Source organism: Rhamphochromis longiceps, linkage group LG7 (assembly GCF_057381845.1).
Source record: "Rhamphochromis longiceps isolate RC_006_pf linkage group LG7, R_longiceps_female_GT1.1, whole genome shotgun sequence".
NCBI lineage: Eukaryota > Metazoa > Chordata > Actinopteri > Cichliformes > Cichlidae > Rhamphochromis > Rhamphochromis longiceps.
Genome location: NC_140563.1, coordinates 20,433,828 through 20,455,665, shown reverse-complemented (window position 1 = coordinate 20,455,665; position 21,838 = coordinate 20,433,828). Strand labels below are relative to the sequence as shown.

Below are 21,838 nucleotides of genomic sequence, written 5' to 3'. Positions count from 1 at the left end.
TAAAACAATACCAGCTACTCTGTCGAGTCTGGCAATGGAAGCACTGGGAAAAAATACTGTCAGCAAGTGCAGTCACGTGTAGGCAGACCAGTAGATGAAGAAACTAAATGAACCATGCCTCTCTCTGTCATGTGCAGCCAGGTACCAGTCGGTGCCAGCGCCAGGGATCGGGAGCTGCCCAGCGCCACCTCCTTGCCTGCCAAAGTGAATCTGGGGCTGGTGCTTGGGGAGGCCGCGGAGGGCCATGCCAACCAGGTTGCTAGTACAGCCGCGGCCAGTGAGGGCAGCGCCAGCCTGGGAGAGCCTGAGGACGACGGGATTCACTCTCATTATTCTCACTCTCCTGCCTCCAGCCAGTGCAGTGCCACCTACGGCAATCTGGGTAAGAGTGAAATATGAAAGATGGATAGAGAAGGATTTTTGTTTTGTTTTTTTAAACTCATGTTTATATTAGTGCTGGAGAAACCTGAAATTTAAGATGATGCCTTCTGTGGTGCGTAGGCTTAGTCAGGATGATTGAATTGTCTTAAGACGCATCCATCTATTGCATTCTTCAACTGATTTTTATTCTGGATTTGTCACATCACAATGCTCACAAAAACTGAAGATAACGTAATGAGGAAAGCTAATCTGCAAATAAAATATGGATTATACACCAAAATTATTGAATTCAACATTGTTTGCACTAATTAGTATATAAAAAAAAATACAAAAACAGGAAAGTATGACATGTCAGTGTATAAGACCCTCCTTTGCTGTCGCTGTAAGCTTGCCAAACCGGTGAACTTGTGTTTTTTGGCAGTTCTTTTACTCCTGAGTGGCTGATTTTACTTTCTTCCTGTATCAGCACACTTTCTCATGTGACAGGGCATAATTTATTCTCTGCAAAAACAGCTGGAGCCCGAAATCTCGACACATCTTTTCACACACAGCCTGCAGCTCGGTGCCTAAAATAACATATTACAAAAAAAATGTTTGTTTTTTTCCGTTGGAGGTGGGAGAATCTTTGCCCTGGGGTTATTGATCCTACTCATGAAGCTGGTTCAGTTCCTGATGGTGATCAAAACTGAGAACCCTAGGGACCTGCATAAATCCCATTTTAATCACAATCCTCCTCTTTGTTTTCTTTTCTCATATCCTGTGTCTCTGTCTTGAAACTATATCATGACTGACTGATAAGATTGTAATAGGGCTACCTGCCTTGCTGCTTTCACACAGTATAAGAGCATAGACTACATGGCTAACCACAGTACTGTTAATAGGATAAATATTGTGGGGAGTTTTTATGTTTTCTTTTTTAAATCACATGTCTTGTAGCCAAGAAACGGCATAAAAATATCTCTGGATATTTTTTTCTCTGAAAATTGTCCCATTTCCTAGAAACAGCAGGACATCGGTAAACAATTGGGAGGCACAAGAACAAATTCTTTGAGGCCTTGATGTTCTTTTCACAGAAAAAAAATTCAGCCAGCACATTGCAGATTTGCTCCCTGATACTTAAAAAAAATAAAGTTATTCTGCATGAACAAGACAACATACATTCACTTAGGTACTCCTTTCTAGTACTGTTTTGAACTTTTACCTCCAGAACTGCTTTAATTCTTGGTAGCATAGATTCCATTTTTAAATCCATATTGACTTGAAGCATCACACAGTTGCTGCAGACTGCCTGTGGACGCCACAGTGTAATGAACTCACTGTGATATTCAAGATAGCAGTTTGAGATTTGTGCCATGGAGCATTATCCTGCTGGAAGAAGCCATCAGAGGATGGGCACACTGTGGGCATAAACCCTTTAATGCCCGAACCATGAAATAAGTGCCAGAAAATGTAAAAAAAAAAATTTGAAATGTTAAAAGTATAGTATAAGTTTAAATAAAAGTATAAGTTTATCATAAAAGAAAAGAATATTAAATACTATTTTTTTATTTTTTTATTTTGACATATTAGATACTCACACTCTGTGCATCAGAAATGGTCGTTCTTGATCAGCACCAGCAATTCTCAGGTTGGCTGTGTCATTTAAACGATGCTGTTGGTATTAAGGACCCCAAAATCTTCCAAGGAAAAATATCCCCCAGCCTGAGCTATTGTATCAGTGGTTCAGACTGAATCCCTGCTTTCAAGCTGTAATGTTTCAGAATTTTGACCATCTGAATGCTGCAGTAGAAATTCAGACCATGCAACACTTTTCCAAACTTCTGTTGCTCAATTTTGGTGAGCCTGTGTGAATTGTAGCGTCAGTTTGTTGTTCCTGGCAGACAGGAGTGGTACTCGGTGTGGTCTTCTGCTGCTGTAGATTCAGAGATGCTCTTCTGTGTAGCTTGGTTGTAACAAGCAGCTGTTTGAGTTAATTTTGCCTTCCTGTCACCTCGAAGCAGCCTGGCCATTCTTCTGTGACCTCAGAAGGTTCTCTGTGAACCACAGAGATGCTTGTGTGGGAAAATCCCACGACATCAACCATCTTTGAGGTTCTCAGGACTGTTTGCTCCATTCTGTTGCTTAGTTTAAACTTCACCAGGTCATCTTGACCCTGTCTGCATGCCTAAATGTACTGAGTTGCTGCTATGTGATTGGCTGATATCTGTGTTAACAGGAAGTTGAATAGGTTCTTTGTCCATCACATTCCTGTAACTCCATGATAATAAAGTGTCTTGCTGATGGACAGGTTTCATTTCAACTTTGCTAGCTGCTCCGCTTTACAAGTTTTCTCTCACTTTGACAATAAGCACATACAGCCCAGCTTCTATAACAGAGAGGTAGGCACAGCTGTCGAGTACTGTCGGGGCACTTAACACACGAAGCTCTCTGTGTGGGAAACGGATCTCTCCGTGATCAAGTGGCATGTGAGAGAACAAGAACAAGAAATAGAAACACAAAGCGAAAGGGTTAGAGAGTGTGGGTTTGCAGAGCAGCTGTGCAACTGAGGTGCCTCACTGCGTCGTCGCACATGTGGACGTGTGATGTTTAAGAGAATTAAACTATACAGCTTCCTGTTTAAGGATTCAGCAGTGACAAAATATTTGTGTTGCTCTGGCACTGTTGTACTAATTAGGCCTTTTTTTCCCTCTCTTTTCAGAAGGCATGTGCAAACTGGGAATGCAGCATTTGCACGGGTTTGTTTGTGAAGCTTGAAATGCACACGGGCCCTGTGGATGGGTTGTGTTAAAAGCTCCCTGGATGATGCACGCAGCGAGCTGCCTGCAGCCTAATTTAACTTTGCTGCATACTGCTAATGAGGGGCTAGATAGAAGTTTGTGTATCCGTGTTGTCAAACATCGCACAGAACAGCGTGTCGTTTCTGTTTGGGAGGAGGAGGTGTGTGGCCTTCCACACACTGAGACACACACAAACAAGTGTTGACCTAAGACACACAGCCGCTCAGTGTAACGCCTGCTTTGAGTTTCCTGTTTTTCCTGCTGTTACCGTAGCATCGCTTTGCACTTCACTACTGTGGGCTACATTTGCTGTTCACACGTTTCTTTTTTTTGTGAGGAATCAGGTTCACTTTTTAAATGAAAGTGTCTCTCTCTTGCGTGCTCTCGCTCTCTCACTCACTCACTGTCATGTAGTATAGTCTCGCTCGGGTTTTAATCAGAGCATCAGGCGGTAGGAGGCAGAGTGCTCGCTGCCTTTAAGTGAGAAATCTCCATTATTGGTGGGAGCGCTGAGCCTGTCTGTTGGCACCGGCGACTCCTCACAGACTCTCAGGGATGGAAGCAGAGAACAGCGTTTTATTCTGCCTCTGGGCGCTGCTGCTGCTGCTGCTGCTGTAACTGCACCACGTTTCTCTAAAAACTTTGAGGCGTTAGTGGAATTGAGGTAAGCTTGTTTCCCTCGTTTTCCTCAGTGTTTATCTCTGTCATATATTTATTTTTCTCTGTTCATCAGCCCCCTCACCTATTTATTTATTTATTTATTATTTTGAAATTCTCCCCCCACCCCAACCGCCACTTCTACCACCTCTAACCGCCTACTCCACCGCTCTCACTCCATTCCACCCCCCCGGTCCTCTTTATTCTACTTTATTCTACCCACCTCCTCCATCCATCGCTTGCCTCTTGTTAACGTGTCAGAGTTAGTTCGGAGGCAGCTGAGCAGCAATCGCTCTGCTATGGCAACAAGTTCCCTCAACCAGTCAGAATTCATCAAACCAGTTGATGAATGCTGTTCCCTGGAAATTTGACTGCACGGCTCTGACATGATATTTTAAGAACAACGGTTGGATCAGTCGCTGCATTTGTGAGTTTTCACATTATATTACAAATATTAACTGTTAGCTTTATGTGCTCTAATTTGCGTGTATATATTTATCACTTGTTGAGCTGTTTTCAGACTGATTGTTGACAGTGTGATGTGATGCAGCAGAGACTCTGAACTGACATCTGCTGGTACTCGGATTTGGACTGAGAGCAGTAACAGAGCAGTTGGCTCAGACACATCAGGTTCTTCATGTTGCTGTAAAAGAAGTTTAGTTTAACAGCAGTGGACTTTAAATGATTAAAAATCAACTTTGTAGTCATGTTTGTGCACAGCTTTTTTCTGTTCCCCCTTTTTTTCAAATTGTGGTTTTGCTTCAAGCATGCTGTTGAGCACCGTCACAGGCCTTGGTTTAATTGAATTGCAATGCACAAATAACTATTTACCCTGTTCCTTTACAGTAGGTGTACGACATTCTGGGATTTAGAGTTGCTACTTTGCTAATAGCTGCAAACATTAACTGTGTCATAAATAACAGTGTGTTCTTTATTGTTTTTATGTAGTTTTAAAGATTTATTTGCTTAATCATACACATGCAAAAAAAAAAAAAATCCCAGTCTTATGTAATTGAGTTAAGTCACAGCCACACTGCAATAAAAGATCCCTACGACTGGAAGTGGGAGACGGCTGCTTTCTTGGATGGATTACTGCAGATTGGTGGAGGAACACATTTAATATATTCGTTCCACGGAGGATTACCAAGACTCATTTACTTCATCCTGACTGCTCTATCTTAAGGCTTTTCCTGCATTCTTAGGATGATGTCAGCATGACTTGCACATGAGGTGTCGCCCATACTTTTTAACGATGTATAATCAGTAGTATTTGTGCTGCACAAAGAGGAATGATTTGTTCACGAACATGCATTTGCCTCAAGAACGGTCAAAGTAATTTGGTAGAAGGAGGTGACTTTGAAAGACATGAACTCAGATCTCCCTGGTGAGTTAAAGCCGCGACGTTGAGTTATCTGTAACCCTACATGCACACTTTGTTAGAAAAACCAGGGAGCTTTGTTCCCATCATGCAAACAGCACGACCCCTGCCGCCTTTTCCTTTTATCACACTTGCCTCTGACCCGTGTGCCTCGGTGGTCATTAACCCCACAGAACGTTGAGGGAATCCAATCAGTCTCCCAACCTTCTGGATTCTTCCTTCCACCATCCAAGCAAAAAAATAAGGTCACATCAAGCCACTTCTAAATTTGCTCTCCATGCTGCGTCTTTAAGCCTCACTACAGAACAGGACTGCAGATTGAGTCAGGCAGCTGGATGGTTGAAGAAACAGCTTGTGGCCTCAGGGCCACCAGCTCTATCACGTGCTGTCGCACACATCATCATGTCATCCTTTTGTCCTCAAGAGACGCAACAAGCTAGTGGTTCTCTGGAAACGCCAGAGAGCAAAGGGCAAGCCCTAGCTGTAAGGGTGTGTCGTTGTTTTTGTGGCGAGGGATTTTTCGTTAGTTTTATCGAATTGCAGCTTTTGTGTCGTTTTATTTTTTTCATGTATCCTTTACTGATATCTGGGTCTTTAAGTTGTTTTTTTCCCATGGCAAAGATTCCCCACCTCCCTTCCAAACCAAAACAACTTGAGAGCGATGTTTCTGTTGGTGTCTTAACTGATCAGAGTGTGGAGTTAAAAAAACAACAACACAGAAATGGTGTTGACAAACTATCGAATGTATTTGGATGAGTATTTAAAGGTATACATATACGTGAAATATTGAATCTGTGCAAATGCTTTCATTGACTGATTAGATTTTGGTTATAAAATTTCTGTCTGCAGGTTATTTAAGGTAATAACTGTGCTGTCAAATCATTGTTGTGGAGTTAATGGGCTAATTTTTTCATATAAAGTCTGTTGTATACTAACATTAGATTATTGTGTGAATTTAATTCAAGGAAATTGAAGGAGCTGTTCTTCCTGCTTATTGAACTGGATATCATTACGCCCTCCGTTCAATTTGAAGGGTCCCAACAGTCTTTTAGTTTCACTGGATCTTTTTTATGCAGTATGAATGTTTTCTGTTTTCTTTCCTTCAGGTAAATCTCGAGCCAGCATGATTCCACTTAAACAGCCAAGAAACATGAAAGCATCCAATGACACACTAGCCTCCATCGAAATCGAAGGCCTCGCTGAGCAGCCAGCCCCTAAAGCTACACCACCGCCATTACCCAAAAAAGCAGTTCCTCGTTCCAGTACTGAACCCATCCTGGGAGGCAAAGAGCCAGTGGGAGGCCTCAGGCCTCGAGCTGAAGCTAAACCGGGGGGCACCAACCTTAGTGTAGCCAACCCTCTTTATGACTTGGACTCCACCTGGGAAACAGCTAGTCAGAGCTCCTCTCTGAGCTCCGAACCACATCGAGGCCACGACCATGAGAGCGGTGACTCCTTAGAGAGGTCATCAGCTGCCACAGCTACCAACAAGGCCCGCATGACCAATAGCGTGTCCTCTCTGGTCCCTCAGCCTTCACCTGCTGCAGCCAGCGCAACCCCCGGCAAAGAGAAGAGAGTCTACCCAAGTTCAGAATCCCTGGCTGGAAGGGGTCGGACAGCGGGTCGCGGAGCTGCCGGAGGCGGCGCAGCCTCCAAACCCCAGAGACCTGCTCTTTACAGGGGGTTGGACAGCTGGGATGAGGTGGTGGGGAGGATCCGCGGGCTCCACACAGACACTCTACGGAAACTGGCAGCAAAATGCGAGGACCGTTTCATGGCTGGCCAGAAAGATCATTTGAGGTTTGGCACTGAAAGCTGGTCCCACTTCAGGCTGACCACTGGGAAACCCTGCTGTGAGGCGGGGGACGCCGTTTACTACACTGCATCTTATGCCAAGGACCCACTGGTCAATTATGCCATCAAGGTGAGATTCTTTCTTTTAGTTTGGTGTTAAATGAATACAGCTTCTTTTGTGTTACATATTCTGTTGAATATTTAAACCCTAAAACCTCGAAAGAACCTTAAACACTGACTTGTAGGAAAGAAGAGAAAAACAAGGTTTGTCCTATTTTACAGTCAAAGCTGTTTCCCCCCCCCAAAAGAAGTGATGTTTTCTGATCTCAGTAAAATATTTCAGCATCTCTTTGTTCAGCTTGTTCTTAGTTTTCTCTTAATTAGTGTGTTTATTTGTTGTGGGGGATTGGTTTGAATTCTTGCTACATCAAAAGTATTGTAGATATCTTTCTCTGGTAGCTGCTGTCTTTGCAGTAGATTCATAAAATCCTTGTGCTTATGCCGACGAATCTCCTCCCCTCTTTTCTTGAAGTGCTGTGAAATATTGGCACTTAAACTTTGATCCCTTAGGGCATGACCTTGTGCAATAAAAACGAGCGTTGTTGTGTTTGTTTGTTTGTTTTCTTCGCCTCTGTGCGATTGTGCGAGAGGAGCAGCTTTGTCTTCAGTGTGTATGGAGATGCATGTGGTGGTTTGAGGGCACAGCTTGCCGAAAGAGTTCTGACGCTAAACACAAAGCAGATATGGATGAAGGTTAAATTATTCACAGGATATGAAACACTGTGCGCCACACCACTTCAAAGCCTTGCCTTCGTATTAGCAGCAGGCTTAAGAGAGACTCTTGTTTTTTTTAAAGACGCTCATCTATAAATAAGGCAACCAGAAGCAGTAGAAACAAGCCCCAACTTCCCAATTAAACCTTCCCCAACTCTGTCTGAATGCAGCCCAGCTATGCCCCTGCCTTCCTTTAACCCTTTATGTGCAGATGACGCATCTGAACTTTCATATTTTACTTCTGTGCTAATTACTCACTTTAGCTCTCCAAAGAATTCAGTGAGCACCTCACTGTGCTTTAAAGCTCTAGCGTATCACTGAAGAGTCGACATTAAGGAGACAAGAGGTGGTAATAAAAGCAGTGAGTTTCTACTAATTTGCAGGATTGTGTTACAACCAGAAACACGAGTACGGTGTCAGAGTTTTGAAAATCTGCAGATGTCTTCAAAGAAAGTGAAGTAGGCAGGTCTAGTCATCGTGAGCCATCATGCTCAAACAAACATCAAGTGAAGCTGCACATTCCTGAACAATTACAGGGTGCGTCTGAAAGGAGTGCACTGATGCGGTTATTCATGCTGTATGAGAGTTTAATCAAATCTACATAAATCACAACAAACACTTTAAACTTTTAATAGAAGTAATAAAGTGAAATGACTGAGGTTGTCGTTGTGTTATAAAAACATGTTCAGGTTTTAATTCATAATCCATGTCTTGATTTATATCAAGGGTGACTCAGTTGCTAAGTACTATAATTATTAGCTACTTTGCAGCTATATACAGTTAATAAAAGGCTGCAATATTTTTACATATTCTTTATCAAGATGGAAAACTTTTCAAGTTCTATCTTACAGCAACGTTAGAGTGTTACTATTTGGCCACTTTGAAAAATCAGCATCTCGTCTTTACATGTAGATTTTTATTGTTTTTACTGTTTAAAACATACATTGAAAGTGCCACAGGAAACACAAACAAAGAACTTATGTCACAATCACAGGGGGATGATGAAATTTGCATAATATATAGGAGGAAAATGAAAACAATTGGGATTTATAGTATATATTTTTAAAGATATTAATATATATATATATGTTAATCGCTGTATGTCTGGCGGTGTTCATACAAAGTCTCATCCAGGTTTGCCCTCCCGTATATACATATATATCCATACATACACTACAATCAGATTCTACAATAGTAAACAACAAATGTTAGACACCTGCCAGAGGTTTCTCATTACAGCATCTTTACAACTCACTGTTTAGTCTTATGCATTACAGCAAACTCACTTGTCCTCACAACATCTTTGAGTCATTTTGTATTTTGGGGACATTTATTAAATTTCTGAGAGTAATTTCTGCAAACGTTGCACATCAGTGAAGACAAACAGGTTAAATTTGATCATTATTAATGAAACCACACTATTCATTTTCAAGGGGACAGAATGTTGTTCAACCCCAGACATCTAATACATCATGCTTTCTGCACAGACTGACTCTGTCTCTGACTCGGCTTCACCTCTCACTGTGCTGTGATCAAAGATTAAGAATGAGAGCTATGGAGGCTGTAACTGCTTTAGGAGACAGAGACACACTCTCAGTGCTGTCTGTAACAGCCTCAGCTCGGCTTTCTGCCCTTTCAGCTGTGTATCATTAGCTGCATTGTTTGAGAGAAACCGAGCAGGACAGAGAGTTTCGAAAGAAACAGAAAATGTTTTTGAGTTCTCCACTGAAATGTTCTGTGTTTTCTCCTGGTGTTGCAGAAGGTCGCTGTTTGTTTGGAGGTCGCCCACAGCAGCCAAAAGGCCAATTCTGCTGCCAGTAGACCCCGTTTTATTTCATTGAGATGAATCTAATTTAGTTACCAGCGACCATATGAAAACACAGTATATAGGAATTACAGGAAGATGGGCAAAAGGTCAGGTATTGACGGATTTACTTTAAAAATAAATCCCAGTAAAACCATTGTTTATGATCATATTGTGAACAGATCTCATGAAAAGACTGAAACCAACCAAGTGTTTGTTCTTAAAATATACAACCCTGTCCCCGCCTGTGACAGGTTTCATGTTTAAAACCTCGAAGTTATTTCCTAAAGCAGCTAAGCATCTTGTTTTTTTTAACCAAACTGTGCACTGACAGGGGTAAGGGGTGCATTTCGAGGTGTATTTTTAGCCATGGATCGATACACATCCAATGCTTCTGTAAGCGTTTCTGACAGCAGGACAGTGTATGTGACAGAGACTCAAAATAAAGGAACGATGCCGACGTTTTTGCCGACACTAAGGGTAACAGTGTGGCTCATTTGTGTCGTTTCTGCTGTGTGTCACAGAATCGTCGGGTTATTTCGTGACAGTAAGAAAACTAGAATATCATTGAAGTTTCCCCTATGTTTCATTGCTGATATATGGACAAATAAGATCTGAAAATGACTTTAGGGTGATTGAATTCTCATCTTCAACTCAAGACATTGGACTGACAGTGATTTTTCTCTGACATTTATTTGTACTTCTTCAGATCTGTCGGAGCCAGGTGAAGGAGACCCAGCAGCAGTTTTTCCACAGCCTCGCAGTGAGGCAGAGCCTGCCAGTGCACTTCAACATCCAGCAGGACTGTGGCCACTTCCTGGCTGATGTTCCTGCCCGCCTGCTGCCCTGGGAAGAGGAAGAAGAGGAGGAAGAAGCAGATAAGGAGGAAGGGGGGCCGACAGTAAAGGACAAAGAGGCTAAGATGGCAGATTCAAAATCGCCTTCTCCAAATGGGAAGCTAGATGAAGTCCCGGCTGCGGGTCACATGAACACAGCTGGCCGCTTGAGGAGCCGAGTGGTGGTGATCACACGTGAGGTGCCCTTCCAGACAGTGGCCGACTTTGTCAGAGAAGGCATGAGCCGGCACACTCAAAACCCGGAGCTGTATGAGCGTCAGGTCTGTCTGCTGCTGCTGCAGCTTTGCTCCGGGCTGGAGCACATGAAACCTTTCCACGTGACCCACTGTGACCTGCGACTCGAAAACCTGCTGCTGGTCCAATGCCAGCCTGGCAACCCCTGGAATCTGGACTTACTGGAGCCCAACAATAACAGCAACGGCAGCAGCTCGGGGGCAAGCGCTGCAGCCACCGCTGCCGCCAACTCCACCTGCCCCGCACGCCTCATCATCAGCAACTTCTCCCAAGCGAAACAAAAGACCACTCTCATGGCCACTGACCCCGGCACGCTGCGCGACCAGTCGAGGCTGGCACCCGAAATCATCACAGCCACCCAGTACCGCAAGTGTGATGAGTTCCAGACTGGGATTCTGATCTATGAGATGCTGCACAGACCCAACCCCTTTGAGGAGACGCCGGAGTTGAAGGAGCGGGAGTACACCTGGGCCGACCTTCCACCGCTGCCCGTGAGATCGCTTTACTCACAGGGGCTGCAGCAGCTGGCGCGCTTGCTGCTCACCGTTAACCCCTCCGAAAGAATCCGGATGGCCGAGGCGCGGGCCTGCCTCCAGTGCCTCCTCTGGGGACCTCGGGAGGACTTGTTTCAGGCGCTGGGCTGCAGCAGCACCGGGCCTATGTCCGGGGCCACTTCGGGCCAACGCGAGGCCACCCTGCAGAACTGGCTGGACCTCAAGCGGACACTGATGATGATCAAGTTCGCAGAGCGCTCGCTGGACAACGCCTGTGGCGTGAGCCTGGAGGACTGGCTGTGCTGCCAGTACCTGGCGTTCGCCACCACAGAGACCCTCGGCCGGGTGGTGCACATCCTGCAACAGCCCCAACAGCATCCCCCATCTCCGAATGAGAACCAGCCAGTGCACCCAGCACAGAACCAAACTCAAATACATCCAGCACACACCTTTCACTTGACTCCTTCGCAGCCACTCTGAGTTTCTCTGCCCAACTGTTACTATGGCAACAGAGCCAACATATCCCCCCTGTGTGGTCCCTCTGCTGATGTTAAAAGTGTGATGTAAGCTAATAGTCAGCTCCACAGTGCTCACCTAAAACAAAACAGCTGCTTGTGCTGTGTCTGTGTTTTCTTCTTGGACTGAATCGGCTATGCTAATTGAAATCGTTTTGGCTCTCGTCATCAATGCCCCGCGTCTTCACATATCATGAGTTTATCACTCCACCAGTACTAAACTGAGGATTTTACCAAACGTGTGAGGAATTATTTTAAGATTTTGTGTTTCTGAGACAAGTCTCCAGACTTGGAGAGTTGTGAGTACTCAGTGTTAAATATCATTTTCACGCCATCTGTCTACAGGGTTTGAGGGAGTGTGAAATGAAATAACTAAGCTTCTACGGTGATGCATATTGATATTCTGCAAGTTTTGTCTGACATCTAAAGGGACACCACGGTCAGAATTTAGAAAGGAAACTGAGAATTTGGAGTTTCATCCCAATAATTTGACTCTTTTTTTTTACGCAGTGTTGTATTATAAGCAAGTTTTATTTGAATCAGAAAAAAGGGGAGTGTAGGGAGGATTTGAAATGAAGGGAGTGGAGGAAAAACAAGCTTTTGCCAGACATGAGGACATGGCTGAACATTGAATTTAATATATTTTAGTCTTGACATTTGCACAGCTGAGACTTCTTCATTTACTCATTGTGCTTTTCGAAATTCAAAAGCCAGTATGAAGTTGAAATTAACAAAAAAATTTTAAACATAAATAATTATCAAAACACATTTCTGCACAGAGCTTTGTAGAGGTGGGTGACGAACACTGAGCTAAACTTGGCTTTTCATTTAATGTTTTTACGCTTCGAAGTTGGAAAAGGCTCGACCACCCTGGCTGCTGGTTTGGGTTCTTGTTGGCGTATGTGCAATTAATACCTGTCTTTTATTTCTTTTTGAGGTAACAGCATTATGCAGTCTTTTACTAATACTCTCTTCCTTTGTTTTTGTTTTGTGGCACATAAACTGATCAGTTTCATTTCAATCCTGCAACTTAAGAAGCAAGGTAAAGTTCAGTGGAAAGTACTTCTTATAGTAGATGGGATATTTCAGGGACTGCAAAAAAGTTATTCTTTGTCGATCGTTTTATCTTTTTGTCGAGTTGTTTTTGAACGGTTCTGCGTTACGGATGACATTTGCACATTTACATTTGGAACGCTGGTGCCCCTCGGTGGAGCCCGGAGCACACGGTGAGACTGAATAAAGTTCCTGTGAATCTGAGGAGCTGGATCTGATGTGTTTTGCAGCGTGTGGAATGTAAACGTTTGTGTGGACTGAAACGGACATTTGTTCTCATCTGCTCTACAAATGTGCTTTTTTTAGTTCAACCACCTAGTTTCATGTATAAATTCTATCTTGGAGAGAAACTAATTACACAGCCACTGACACTTGCTTCCATTCCTCCTATATTGTTTGTTTCCCCTCTTCTCTTTTCCCCCTTTGCTCTACCAGTAGGAGAGTAAATCCTGTATTGATGCTTCCTGCTTGTCACTCTGAATTAAACGAGCTCTGTGTTATTGACTTTCCAGTCTGGAGTCAGTAAAACCAAGACATGTACAGAAGCCTCAACCAGTAACACTTTATAACACAGTCCATAACTAAGAGTGTAATTCTCCTGTAATTTAGTGGAATTTTAACACATTTTATTTGAAACTGCAATGTAATTATATCCACATACAAATATTTAAAAGGTCGTATAATGGAATAACGGGGTAAAAAGTTAGATTTTTACTGGAAACAAAGAAGTATTCATACTGTAAGTAATTGTAAAAACAAACAATATTTCTCTATCTTACACCGTAGGTGCTCTGTACTTTTCAGGGCATGGCCCAGTTATGGAGTGCCCTGACCTTGCTTAATTTCCAGATATTTTTACAGGACAGGAGAAACAATTTTAGGCAATATGTAATTAACTGTGAATTTTGCAGACAAACAGTATTTTCCTTTTCTACATCATAAGTATGCTCTACTTCTCGGAGTGTATCTGTATTATGGAGTGACTGAACCTCGCCTTTTACACCCTTAATGTTCATTATGTCTCCTTCGCTGTAAAATACTTAGAAGTTTGGCGTGGTTAAGCCACTCCCATGACCCAGAAAATGCAGTGTACTTACAATGTAAGATAATGTTTTTCTATTAAAGTACCAAGAAATTATGCAGTACTTACAGTGTAATTATTTCTGTTTCCTATAAAAACCTAACGTGTTACACCATTATTCCAGTGCACCTATCTTGAAGTATTTGTATCTAAATATAATTACATTGTCATTTCAAATAAATACATTACAATTCCATTCAATTACAAGGGAAGTATGCCCTCAGTCAGCGGCTGTATTATAAAGTGTTACCATTGAATTTAATGTGTCGAACAAAACACCCCGAATAATATCTGTATCCCAGAATTTAATACTTGGAGGACTGGTGCTGCAAATTTACTTTATTTCAGATGTGCAAAAACTTTGTGGTCCTTGGAGCAAAAAACGAGACAAAGCAGGTTTAAAGTTTGTTACTGTGTTCAAGGGTTTGTGTACTGAGGAATGTGTGTGGGACAGCACTGGTGGCTGTCCTTGTATTCAGAGTTAAGCCTTTATATATTAAATATAGTATAAATATATATATATAACCTTTATCTATTTTAATCCACACTATTTTGTGGCGTACGGAGCACTTCTATTTCTGTCACGAGAGTCTAATAATCATTTTATCTTTTAAAAGCTTTACTTGATTTTCTTCCACCTTGCATGTTTTGGAGGAAGAACAAGGTGAGTAGTTATCACTGTCCTACACAAAGAATCAATTGTAAAAGATCCCAATCATTCAGTTGCATCCACGCAAAGAACAATGTACAGTATTTTTACCCCTCTTGTAAAGTTACCTGCGTAGGAGAAAAACCACTTTGGCTGAAGGATGACTTTTGAACGCACCACTGAACCATAATATTCATCCGCCGTTTGGAATACGGCGGACGTTGTTTTCTGTTCCTCTTTCTGCTCTGGTTTTCTCTTTTGCATTGTTAACTGCCACTGAATCTAAAAACGGAAGCTCTCCAGGGCTTTCTAAGTATGTGTACAGTATGTCTCCTGGCCTGCAGCCATTTATTGTTGTTCAATTTAACCAACAGTAACAGAACAATAAATATATGTTTTTTATATATACTCTTTGTGCTCTGTGTCATTTTTGCTTGATTTAACTGTTTAGAAAAGGAAGGATTTCAGTCTTTCTGCCAAAGTTTTTATTACTTTTTTTTCTTGGAAATCAGGATAGTTATTTCAGGTCATTCCATCCATCCATCCATTCGCTACCGCTTATCCTTTTCAGGGTCGCGGGGGGCGCTGGAGCCAATCCCAGCTGTCATAGGGCGAGAGGCGGGGTACACCCTGGACAGGTCACCAGTCTGTCGCAGGGCTAACACACAAGGACAGACAACCATTCATACTCACATTCACACCTAGTGGCAATTTGGATTATCCAATTAACCTATCCCCACAAACTGCATGTCTTTGGACGGTGGGAGGAAGCCGGAGTACCCGGAGAGAACCCACGCAAACACGGGGAGAACATGCAAACTCCACACAGAAAGACCCCGGCCTGATGGTGGAATTGAACTCAGGACCTTCTTGCTGTGAGGCAACAGTGCTAACCACCGTGCCACCGTGCTGCTATTTCAGGTCATTCTTGACCTGAATTGATACAGCCACATCAGCAAAATAAGAATTGTCCTCAAGCTCAATGCTGATAAGGAGCCTTTAAATTATTTACAGTGGGCATTATAAAACTGGAAACATGGGTTGTTTTTTTACTCTGTAAAGTACTCAGCAGTTTGTGTTTAAATGAGGTTTTTGTTACTTAAAAACCACATTGAAAGTGGTTTTAAGGAATAAACACATTTCTTTTTAAACAAGTTTCTGTTTATCCCAAATGCCTGTATTGGTACTGTCTGCTTGCCTCCGTGATAGCTTTCAGAATTAATTAAAGCAAAATCCCCTCCAATTTTTGCTTTTATTGTAATATAACAAGAGTGAATGGGAAGGTGTGTAACATGGCAGTGAGACCTGCTATGATGTATAGTGTAAAGAATGTGAAACCGACAAACACAGACAGAAGAGCGAGCTCGAAGTTTCAGAGTTAAAGATGCTAAGTTTTTCCAATGGACATCCGAGGGACAACTGAGGTCGAGCAGCTTGGAGACAAAGTTAATGAGTAAAGTCTGAGATGGTTGGACACGTGCAGAGCAGGGATGGTGGATGTTTGGAAGGATGCAGGAGATTGAGCTACCAGGCAGGAGGTAAGGTGGAAGACCTCAGAGTAGATTGATGGATGGAGTGAAGATTGTATTGACATGCAGAGGGTTGGTGTGACGGAGCAAGATGATCTGCTATGGCGACCCCTGAAGGAACTAGCTGATAAGAAGATGTAGTTCTCTGCCAATGTTCACCACCAGATGGCGGCATGCTAAAGAACAACAACATGCACTGCTCTCCAGTGTTCAAAATCTCTTTACTGGCTGACTCTGTTTAGTAGTGTGTACCACATTCAAGCATCTGTGAAGCTGTGAAAAGGAGTAAATACCTGCAAGTACATGTATTTACATTACATAAACAAATTAAATCACCTCTTTGGGCCAAAATAACAACTTTGCAGTTCTTCATCAACACACTGCTGAGTGTCTGTGATGGCATCAGCCACACAGGGGTAAATCAGTCCATTTGTTCACTTTATGAGTTTGGTTTGCAGTTTTCTTCATTAATATAATTCATTAATCATTTGGTTAAACCCCCTGATAATATGAGGCACGCACATAATATTGTGTGGTTTTTCTAAAAATGTTTTGTTATATTAATTATGTTTCTTTTTCTTTGAGTTACCTGGTTTTGGGCGGTGGCTGTTTCCTGTCTGGGCGAAAGGCGTGGCTGAGGACTCTGAGAGCAAAATGCCTGCTCAGCAGGACAGACCATGTGCTTATCAGGAACAGGGGTGTTTTAGGTTTACTTAGGTTAATCTGTGCTTAGGTAATATTAGTGTGTTTGTTTTCCCCCTATTGTGTGTAAATGGTTTGGCCAAACCACTATAAAAGCTACCCTCATGCATCTTTGTAATTAGGTCAGTTTGTGAGTTAAGTTGTGTCCACTTTGTTTATTTAAGTTTCTGGAAATTACTTTTTGCAGAGTTATATTTAGTTGACCTCTTTTATGGGCCTGCTAATTATGTTTTTGAATTTTGTCATTTTTGAACTTTTTGAGGGTTAAAATAAAGAAAGTTTTTTGAAGATTTTGCCTGTGTCTTCTATGCCTTGGCTGCTTGGTCCCTCACAGTGTCTAATCTGTATCAGCGAATAATCACAAAAGATGTGGGTGCATGTGTATGTGTGTCCTGTGGGTGGTCAAATCAAAACATAGCATTTCCGCCTGATTTTTGAAACACAGTTTTGGCTCATTTGAATCAAGTTGAATGAGATCAAAGAGGTCAGTCTGGTGCTCAGAGGATCCTGCGGCGATGGCCTTTGGCATGCGTTTGACCAATCATTCAGGTGAGCTATGACAACACCTCCAGAATTTAGAGTTATTATACGGTTGGGAAAGTGTAGCTGTCCAAACTGCTGAATAAACACCTAAATTGTCCTTTATGGGTTTTGTTATTTGTTTAACGGTTTTATAGCTATTATTTTATACGATGTTAGCTGGAATTTGCAGGTTTTCCACAACTTTTTGCAAATTCAAAAGTGGATTTTGCAACTTTTTGCAAATAGAAGGTCCTCGAGGTGATCGTGTATGCATTAAAAAGGATCTTTTATGCTATTCTCTTTTTGTCACGTGTGTTCCAGTGATGGATGTTCATATTAAACGTGGCCATGAGCATAGAAACTCGCATAACCTGGATGTCATGGCTTCAAGCTGCTTTAAACATAGTTTTCTAATCGTGGCGCTCTATGATGTTGATTAGAACAGAGAGCCTTAATATCCCGCACTCTTAGAATCTTTAAAAAAAAATTGAAAAGAATGTGTTGTTACACACTTTAACACATGTAAAACAAAAACATTTAATTTCACACCTTATGTGTTGGTTTTAGCCCGCACAGCTCTGGGCAACTGCTGTGTGGGGCAGCCAATCAGAATAAAGCTTGCTTAAAGGACTAAAATTCATTTTTTGGAAGGCTGACAGTAGATATACAGCTTTGCCAAGGCCCAGTATGAGTAAAATGTAGTCTGAACTGTGGAGCATGGGACTCAAGGATTTGGGATTGAGTGAAGCATGTCCCCTTTAAGATTCAGACTTTGATCTTATTTCATATTTCAAGCATTTTATATGCAAAACTGAGATGAATGAAAACTATTTCCAGCAAGAACTGTCTGGGTTAGTTTTCAGCTCAGTTATTAAAATTACTTTTATTTGTGTCTAATAATGTTTTAAAGACCAGCTGATGGTTTGTAATTACAATGTTGGGCTTGTAAAGTAACATTTAAAAAAAAAATCACATATCATATGAGCTGTGTCTTTGCAGCATTTCACTCATTAAAACCGACTGCAGCATGTAGTGAGTGCACACTAGTTGGAAATAGTTTAATTAGAATTATTTGGGGGAAATGAGGACTGATGCATGTTTTTCTTATCAGAGGTTTCATTACTGCACCATGCCAGCCTCCAGCACAGACAGTTATGCAATTTCACACTGAATCATCCCTAACAGCTCAAATCTCAGATGAATCAGGGTGGTGGTGATGGCGGTGGAGGAGGTGGAGGTTTGTTCAGCAGACAGATTTTGATCATTTGAGGTGGGGGGCGCAGGAGAGTTTTCACAGGCGTCAGATTTGTGGAGGGATGCTGAGGGTGACTTCAAAAGTTTGGGTGTACCTGTGTACCTCTCTCTCACTCAAACACACACCTCCTCCTCGTGCGCGGGGTTGTGTAACAACAGTGTGTGCACGTAGAGCAGGCAGGTCCTCCCCACTGCTGCTGTTGTGAAGCCTTGAAGGAGGAGGAGGCGGTGGTCGAGTCTATCGAGCAGCCCGAAGGTAGAAGTTGCGCTGCAGGGGTGGGACTTCATTTGTGCAGTCGGTCGGAGGTTCATCTGCGGCTCTGGCTGCAGCTTTCTGCAGACCTTAGTGACGGAAACACACGGACCCCTCTGAGTTAAACATCAAACCCTCCTCCTCCTCTTCTTCTTCTCCCTCTTTTCCCTCCTCCGGTTGGCCGTATCTGAACGCTTCCGGATGCGCTGACCCAGCAGCAGCTCCTCCACCATCAGCACCATCATCAGTGTGAACGCCGTGTCCCTCCCTCCACCTCCCCGGGGTAGATAAACCCGACCGGCACCGCTGTCATCGGATGGAGAGAGCCGCCTGAAGAAGGGAGAGCGGTGGAGTTGGTCTACCCCCCACCTCCTCTTCCTCCTTCCTCTCCACTGCGCCAAAAGAAAACTCCCGGTAAGAAATGCGTGCTAACTCCGGCCGGCTGGCTCGGTCGACCACCTGCCAGCAGCTCCGTGCGCTCCCGCTGAGCATAAACATGCAACCCAGACCCGGGACCTTGCTCCCGGGCTTCCGTGTTGGCATGAGGGGATTCATTTAAATTCATTAGAGACGCCTGTGAATACATTCCAGCAGACGGGATGGCAGGATATGCTTCGCTTCTGTGTGTGTGCGCGTGTGTGTGTGTGCGTGTTTGTGTGTCTCTGCCTGGCTTTTTGATCCAAATATTGATTTGCGTTGCAAGTCGACTGAAGTGCTGGCGCAGGGCACGTGAGACTGGTTAGATGTCTGTGAGGATGCTGTGAAAATATGGAGACGGCTAAAAGTTGCTTTAAGACAGACGTTTGTTGTTAAGGATTTAAAGCAGGGATAAAAACGTTGGCATCATTGGAAAGTTCGGGATACTTTGGAGTTGAGTATTGTTGTAAAACCTAGCTCACTTTCACAGAGGTGGATTAAAGTTATTAACCTAGTAAGTAACCGTTTTACTTAGTAGGCTGACAGTTTGTGTTTAATTTTACTACTCTATAGCAGGGGTGTCAAATATAAGGTTCGGGGTCCAGAATCGCCCGCCCAGGACTCCAATATGGAGTTTATTGTAGTTTTGAATTTTCATATTAGTTTTAAATTTGTATTTCATTTTGACTTTTTAAAAAATTCAGTTTAGTTTCCAAGGTAGATTTTCTTATGTTGGTTTATGTTTTATTTGTTATTAGTCTCAGTGTTTTAGTCCTTTTATTGTTATTGTATGGGGCCGTATGTAAGAGGCAGGACTCACAGTTTTGTAGGCATTCAGAGTCTCAATACAGCACTTCACACATACATCAGTGACTCATTACGTAAGCTAAGGATATTTTTATTTTCTTTTGGTTCATTTTCCAAGTTCACAAAATAGTTTTCAGTTCATTTTTATTTTTTCACATCTAGTTTTTAGTTTAGTTAACTACAATAACCTTTGAACGAAGACATAGAGTTTGGACTTCTAATTGTATTTTCTATGATATTAGCTTTTCCTACTAAGAAAAATCGTCCCCATGGTCACTCATAGTGCACTAAAGTAACTAAGTGTTACATAAACATTTAAATCAAAGAAAATGCTCTTTTTCCACTGTTTCCTATGTATTTTCATTTATTGTTTTTCAGTTTAGAACATTTTGTAATACAACTGTCTGACAAAGAACGCATACAAGACATCTTAGCTTCTATTGTTGGTGAGTGAAATTTTGTAATTTTATTTGTGTTCATTAAATTTTTTCATGAAAGTCATTAGCAGTTACCTGTTTGTGATGCAGCCATACTGTATGGATTCTCCTCATGCTGCCAAGTGTTAGCTGATAACCTTGCACTGCACCATCTCAGGCTAATAGAGTCACTTTTGGCCCAAAAAACAATAACATGGAAACAGCTAAAGCTGAAACCAAGAATTCAAACGAGGACTTTACAAACCAGTGGGTGATGTCGTAGTGGCCATGTCCATCTTCTATATACAGTTTTTTTCTTTAATCTTTCAGGTTTTCCTCCAAATGTTTTTTTTTTTAATTATTATCATGAAAAAACAGATAGTGTAGTTCAAATGAAACATGATGTCACCACTTGGCTAAAGTGCCAGCAGCTTAAACATTACCCATCCTTAGGGAAACACGGAGGTAACAGATACACACTAAAGGCTGGGAAACAATGTCAGGATCTCACAGAGAGGAAAATTATACAAGTTGAGCTTTTAATTTGAATGTTTTCCACCATAACGCTATTAAATGATGTAGATAATTATGCCTTAAAGATAGTAATTTAGTTAATGCTCCTTCCTGCTCGGTGTTTTCTGCAGTGATATTTGTGACTTTAGGGGCCTCGCTTTTACTCTTAAGAGGACTGTTTGTACCGACTCCCTGGGAACCTTTTTGTATCAGTCAAAGGATGTGTAGGAGCAGACTCTCTGTACTTCAGAGGTGTTTTTAGTAAAGACGAAATGAACTTAACATCTAAAGAGGATTTAAAATACTTGTTTTCTTTTTTACTTTTATTTTGACATTTGAAATGAGGGGATTCATCTCGTTAGTCTGGCTTCCTCCATGAGTGTTTTCCTGCACTTTTCTAATCGTGCCAAAAGTCTGTGCGAAGCGACGTGTGCGTCGCCGTCACTGAGTTGAAATACGAGATCCTCAGAATCTGATTCCTCCACCAGCACTCGCAATCATCTCAGCCATTCGTTTAACACCTACTCCTATTTCTCCCTCTCTGTCATGGGCTTTCCCTGTCTCTCTCTCTCTCTAACACGCACACACACACACACTCTCTCTCTCTTTCAGCCTTAACACACTCTCTTCACCTCCCATTGTCCGTGTTGAACTCCTCTGGGAAAAAAGTGTTATTACATTAAGGAAACTGAGAACACTCAGACGAACACCGGCTCTGCGAGGCTACGGAAACACCCGAGGCCCACAGCCATTATCAAAATGGTATTTCTTAACAACAAGGACTGGGTTTCCCTTAATGTATCACATCCAATATTTTCAGACCAGACCGTGTAATGGATTGACTCGTTTTTTATGGTGAATGCCTGTGGTCAGAGCAGTTTTGCTGCCAAATGTAACTAGAGCTCACCTCTCCCAGAGATGCCTCAAAAGGCAGCAAGGCTACAAAGAGAATCATAAAGTGTCCCGAGATGAATCAC

At 42.3% G+C, this 21,838-nt stretch overlaps 2 protein-coding genes across 3 annotated transcripts in view; both read left to right on the top strand.

The window, feature by feature from the left end:
* peak1 (pseudopodium-enriched atypical kinase 1) overlaps nucleotides 1-14,856 on the top strand; it is a 106,635-nt gene extending 91,779 nt beyond the window's left edge. For both annotated transcript variants that reach the window (XM_085412786.1, XM_085412787.1), the window contains 3 exons: nucleotides 138-382; nucleotides 6,300-7,117; nucleotides 10,275-14,856. In XM_085412786.1, the coding sequence (XP_085268912.1) occupies nucleotides 138-382; nucleotides 6,300-7,117; nucleotides 10,275-11,630 (2,419 nt within the window). In that variant the 3' untranslated portion in view covers nucleotides 11,631-14,856. The remainder of the gene's footprint in view (nucleotides 1-137; nucleotides 383-6,299; nucleotides 7,118-10,274) is intronic.
* A 3,817-nt stretch (nucleotides 14,857-18,673) lies between these two features.
* The window catches only part of syt12 (synaptotagmin XII), a 28,273-nt gene continuing 25,108 nt past the window's right edge, over nucleotides 18,674-21,838 (top strand). Inside the window, exon 1 of the mRNA XM_085412785.1 lies at nucleotides 18,674-19,122. The gene's annotated coding sequence lies outside the window, so the exon portion shown is untranslated. The remainder of the gene's footprint in view (nucleotides 19,123-21,838) is intronic.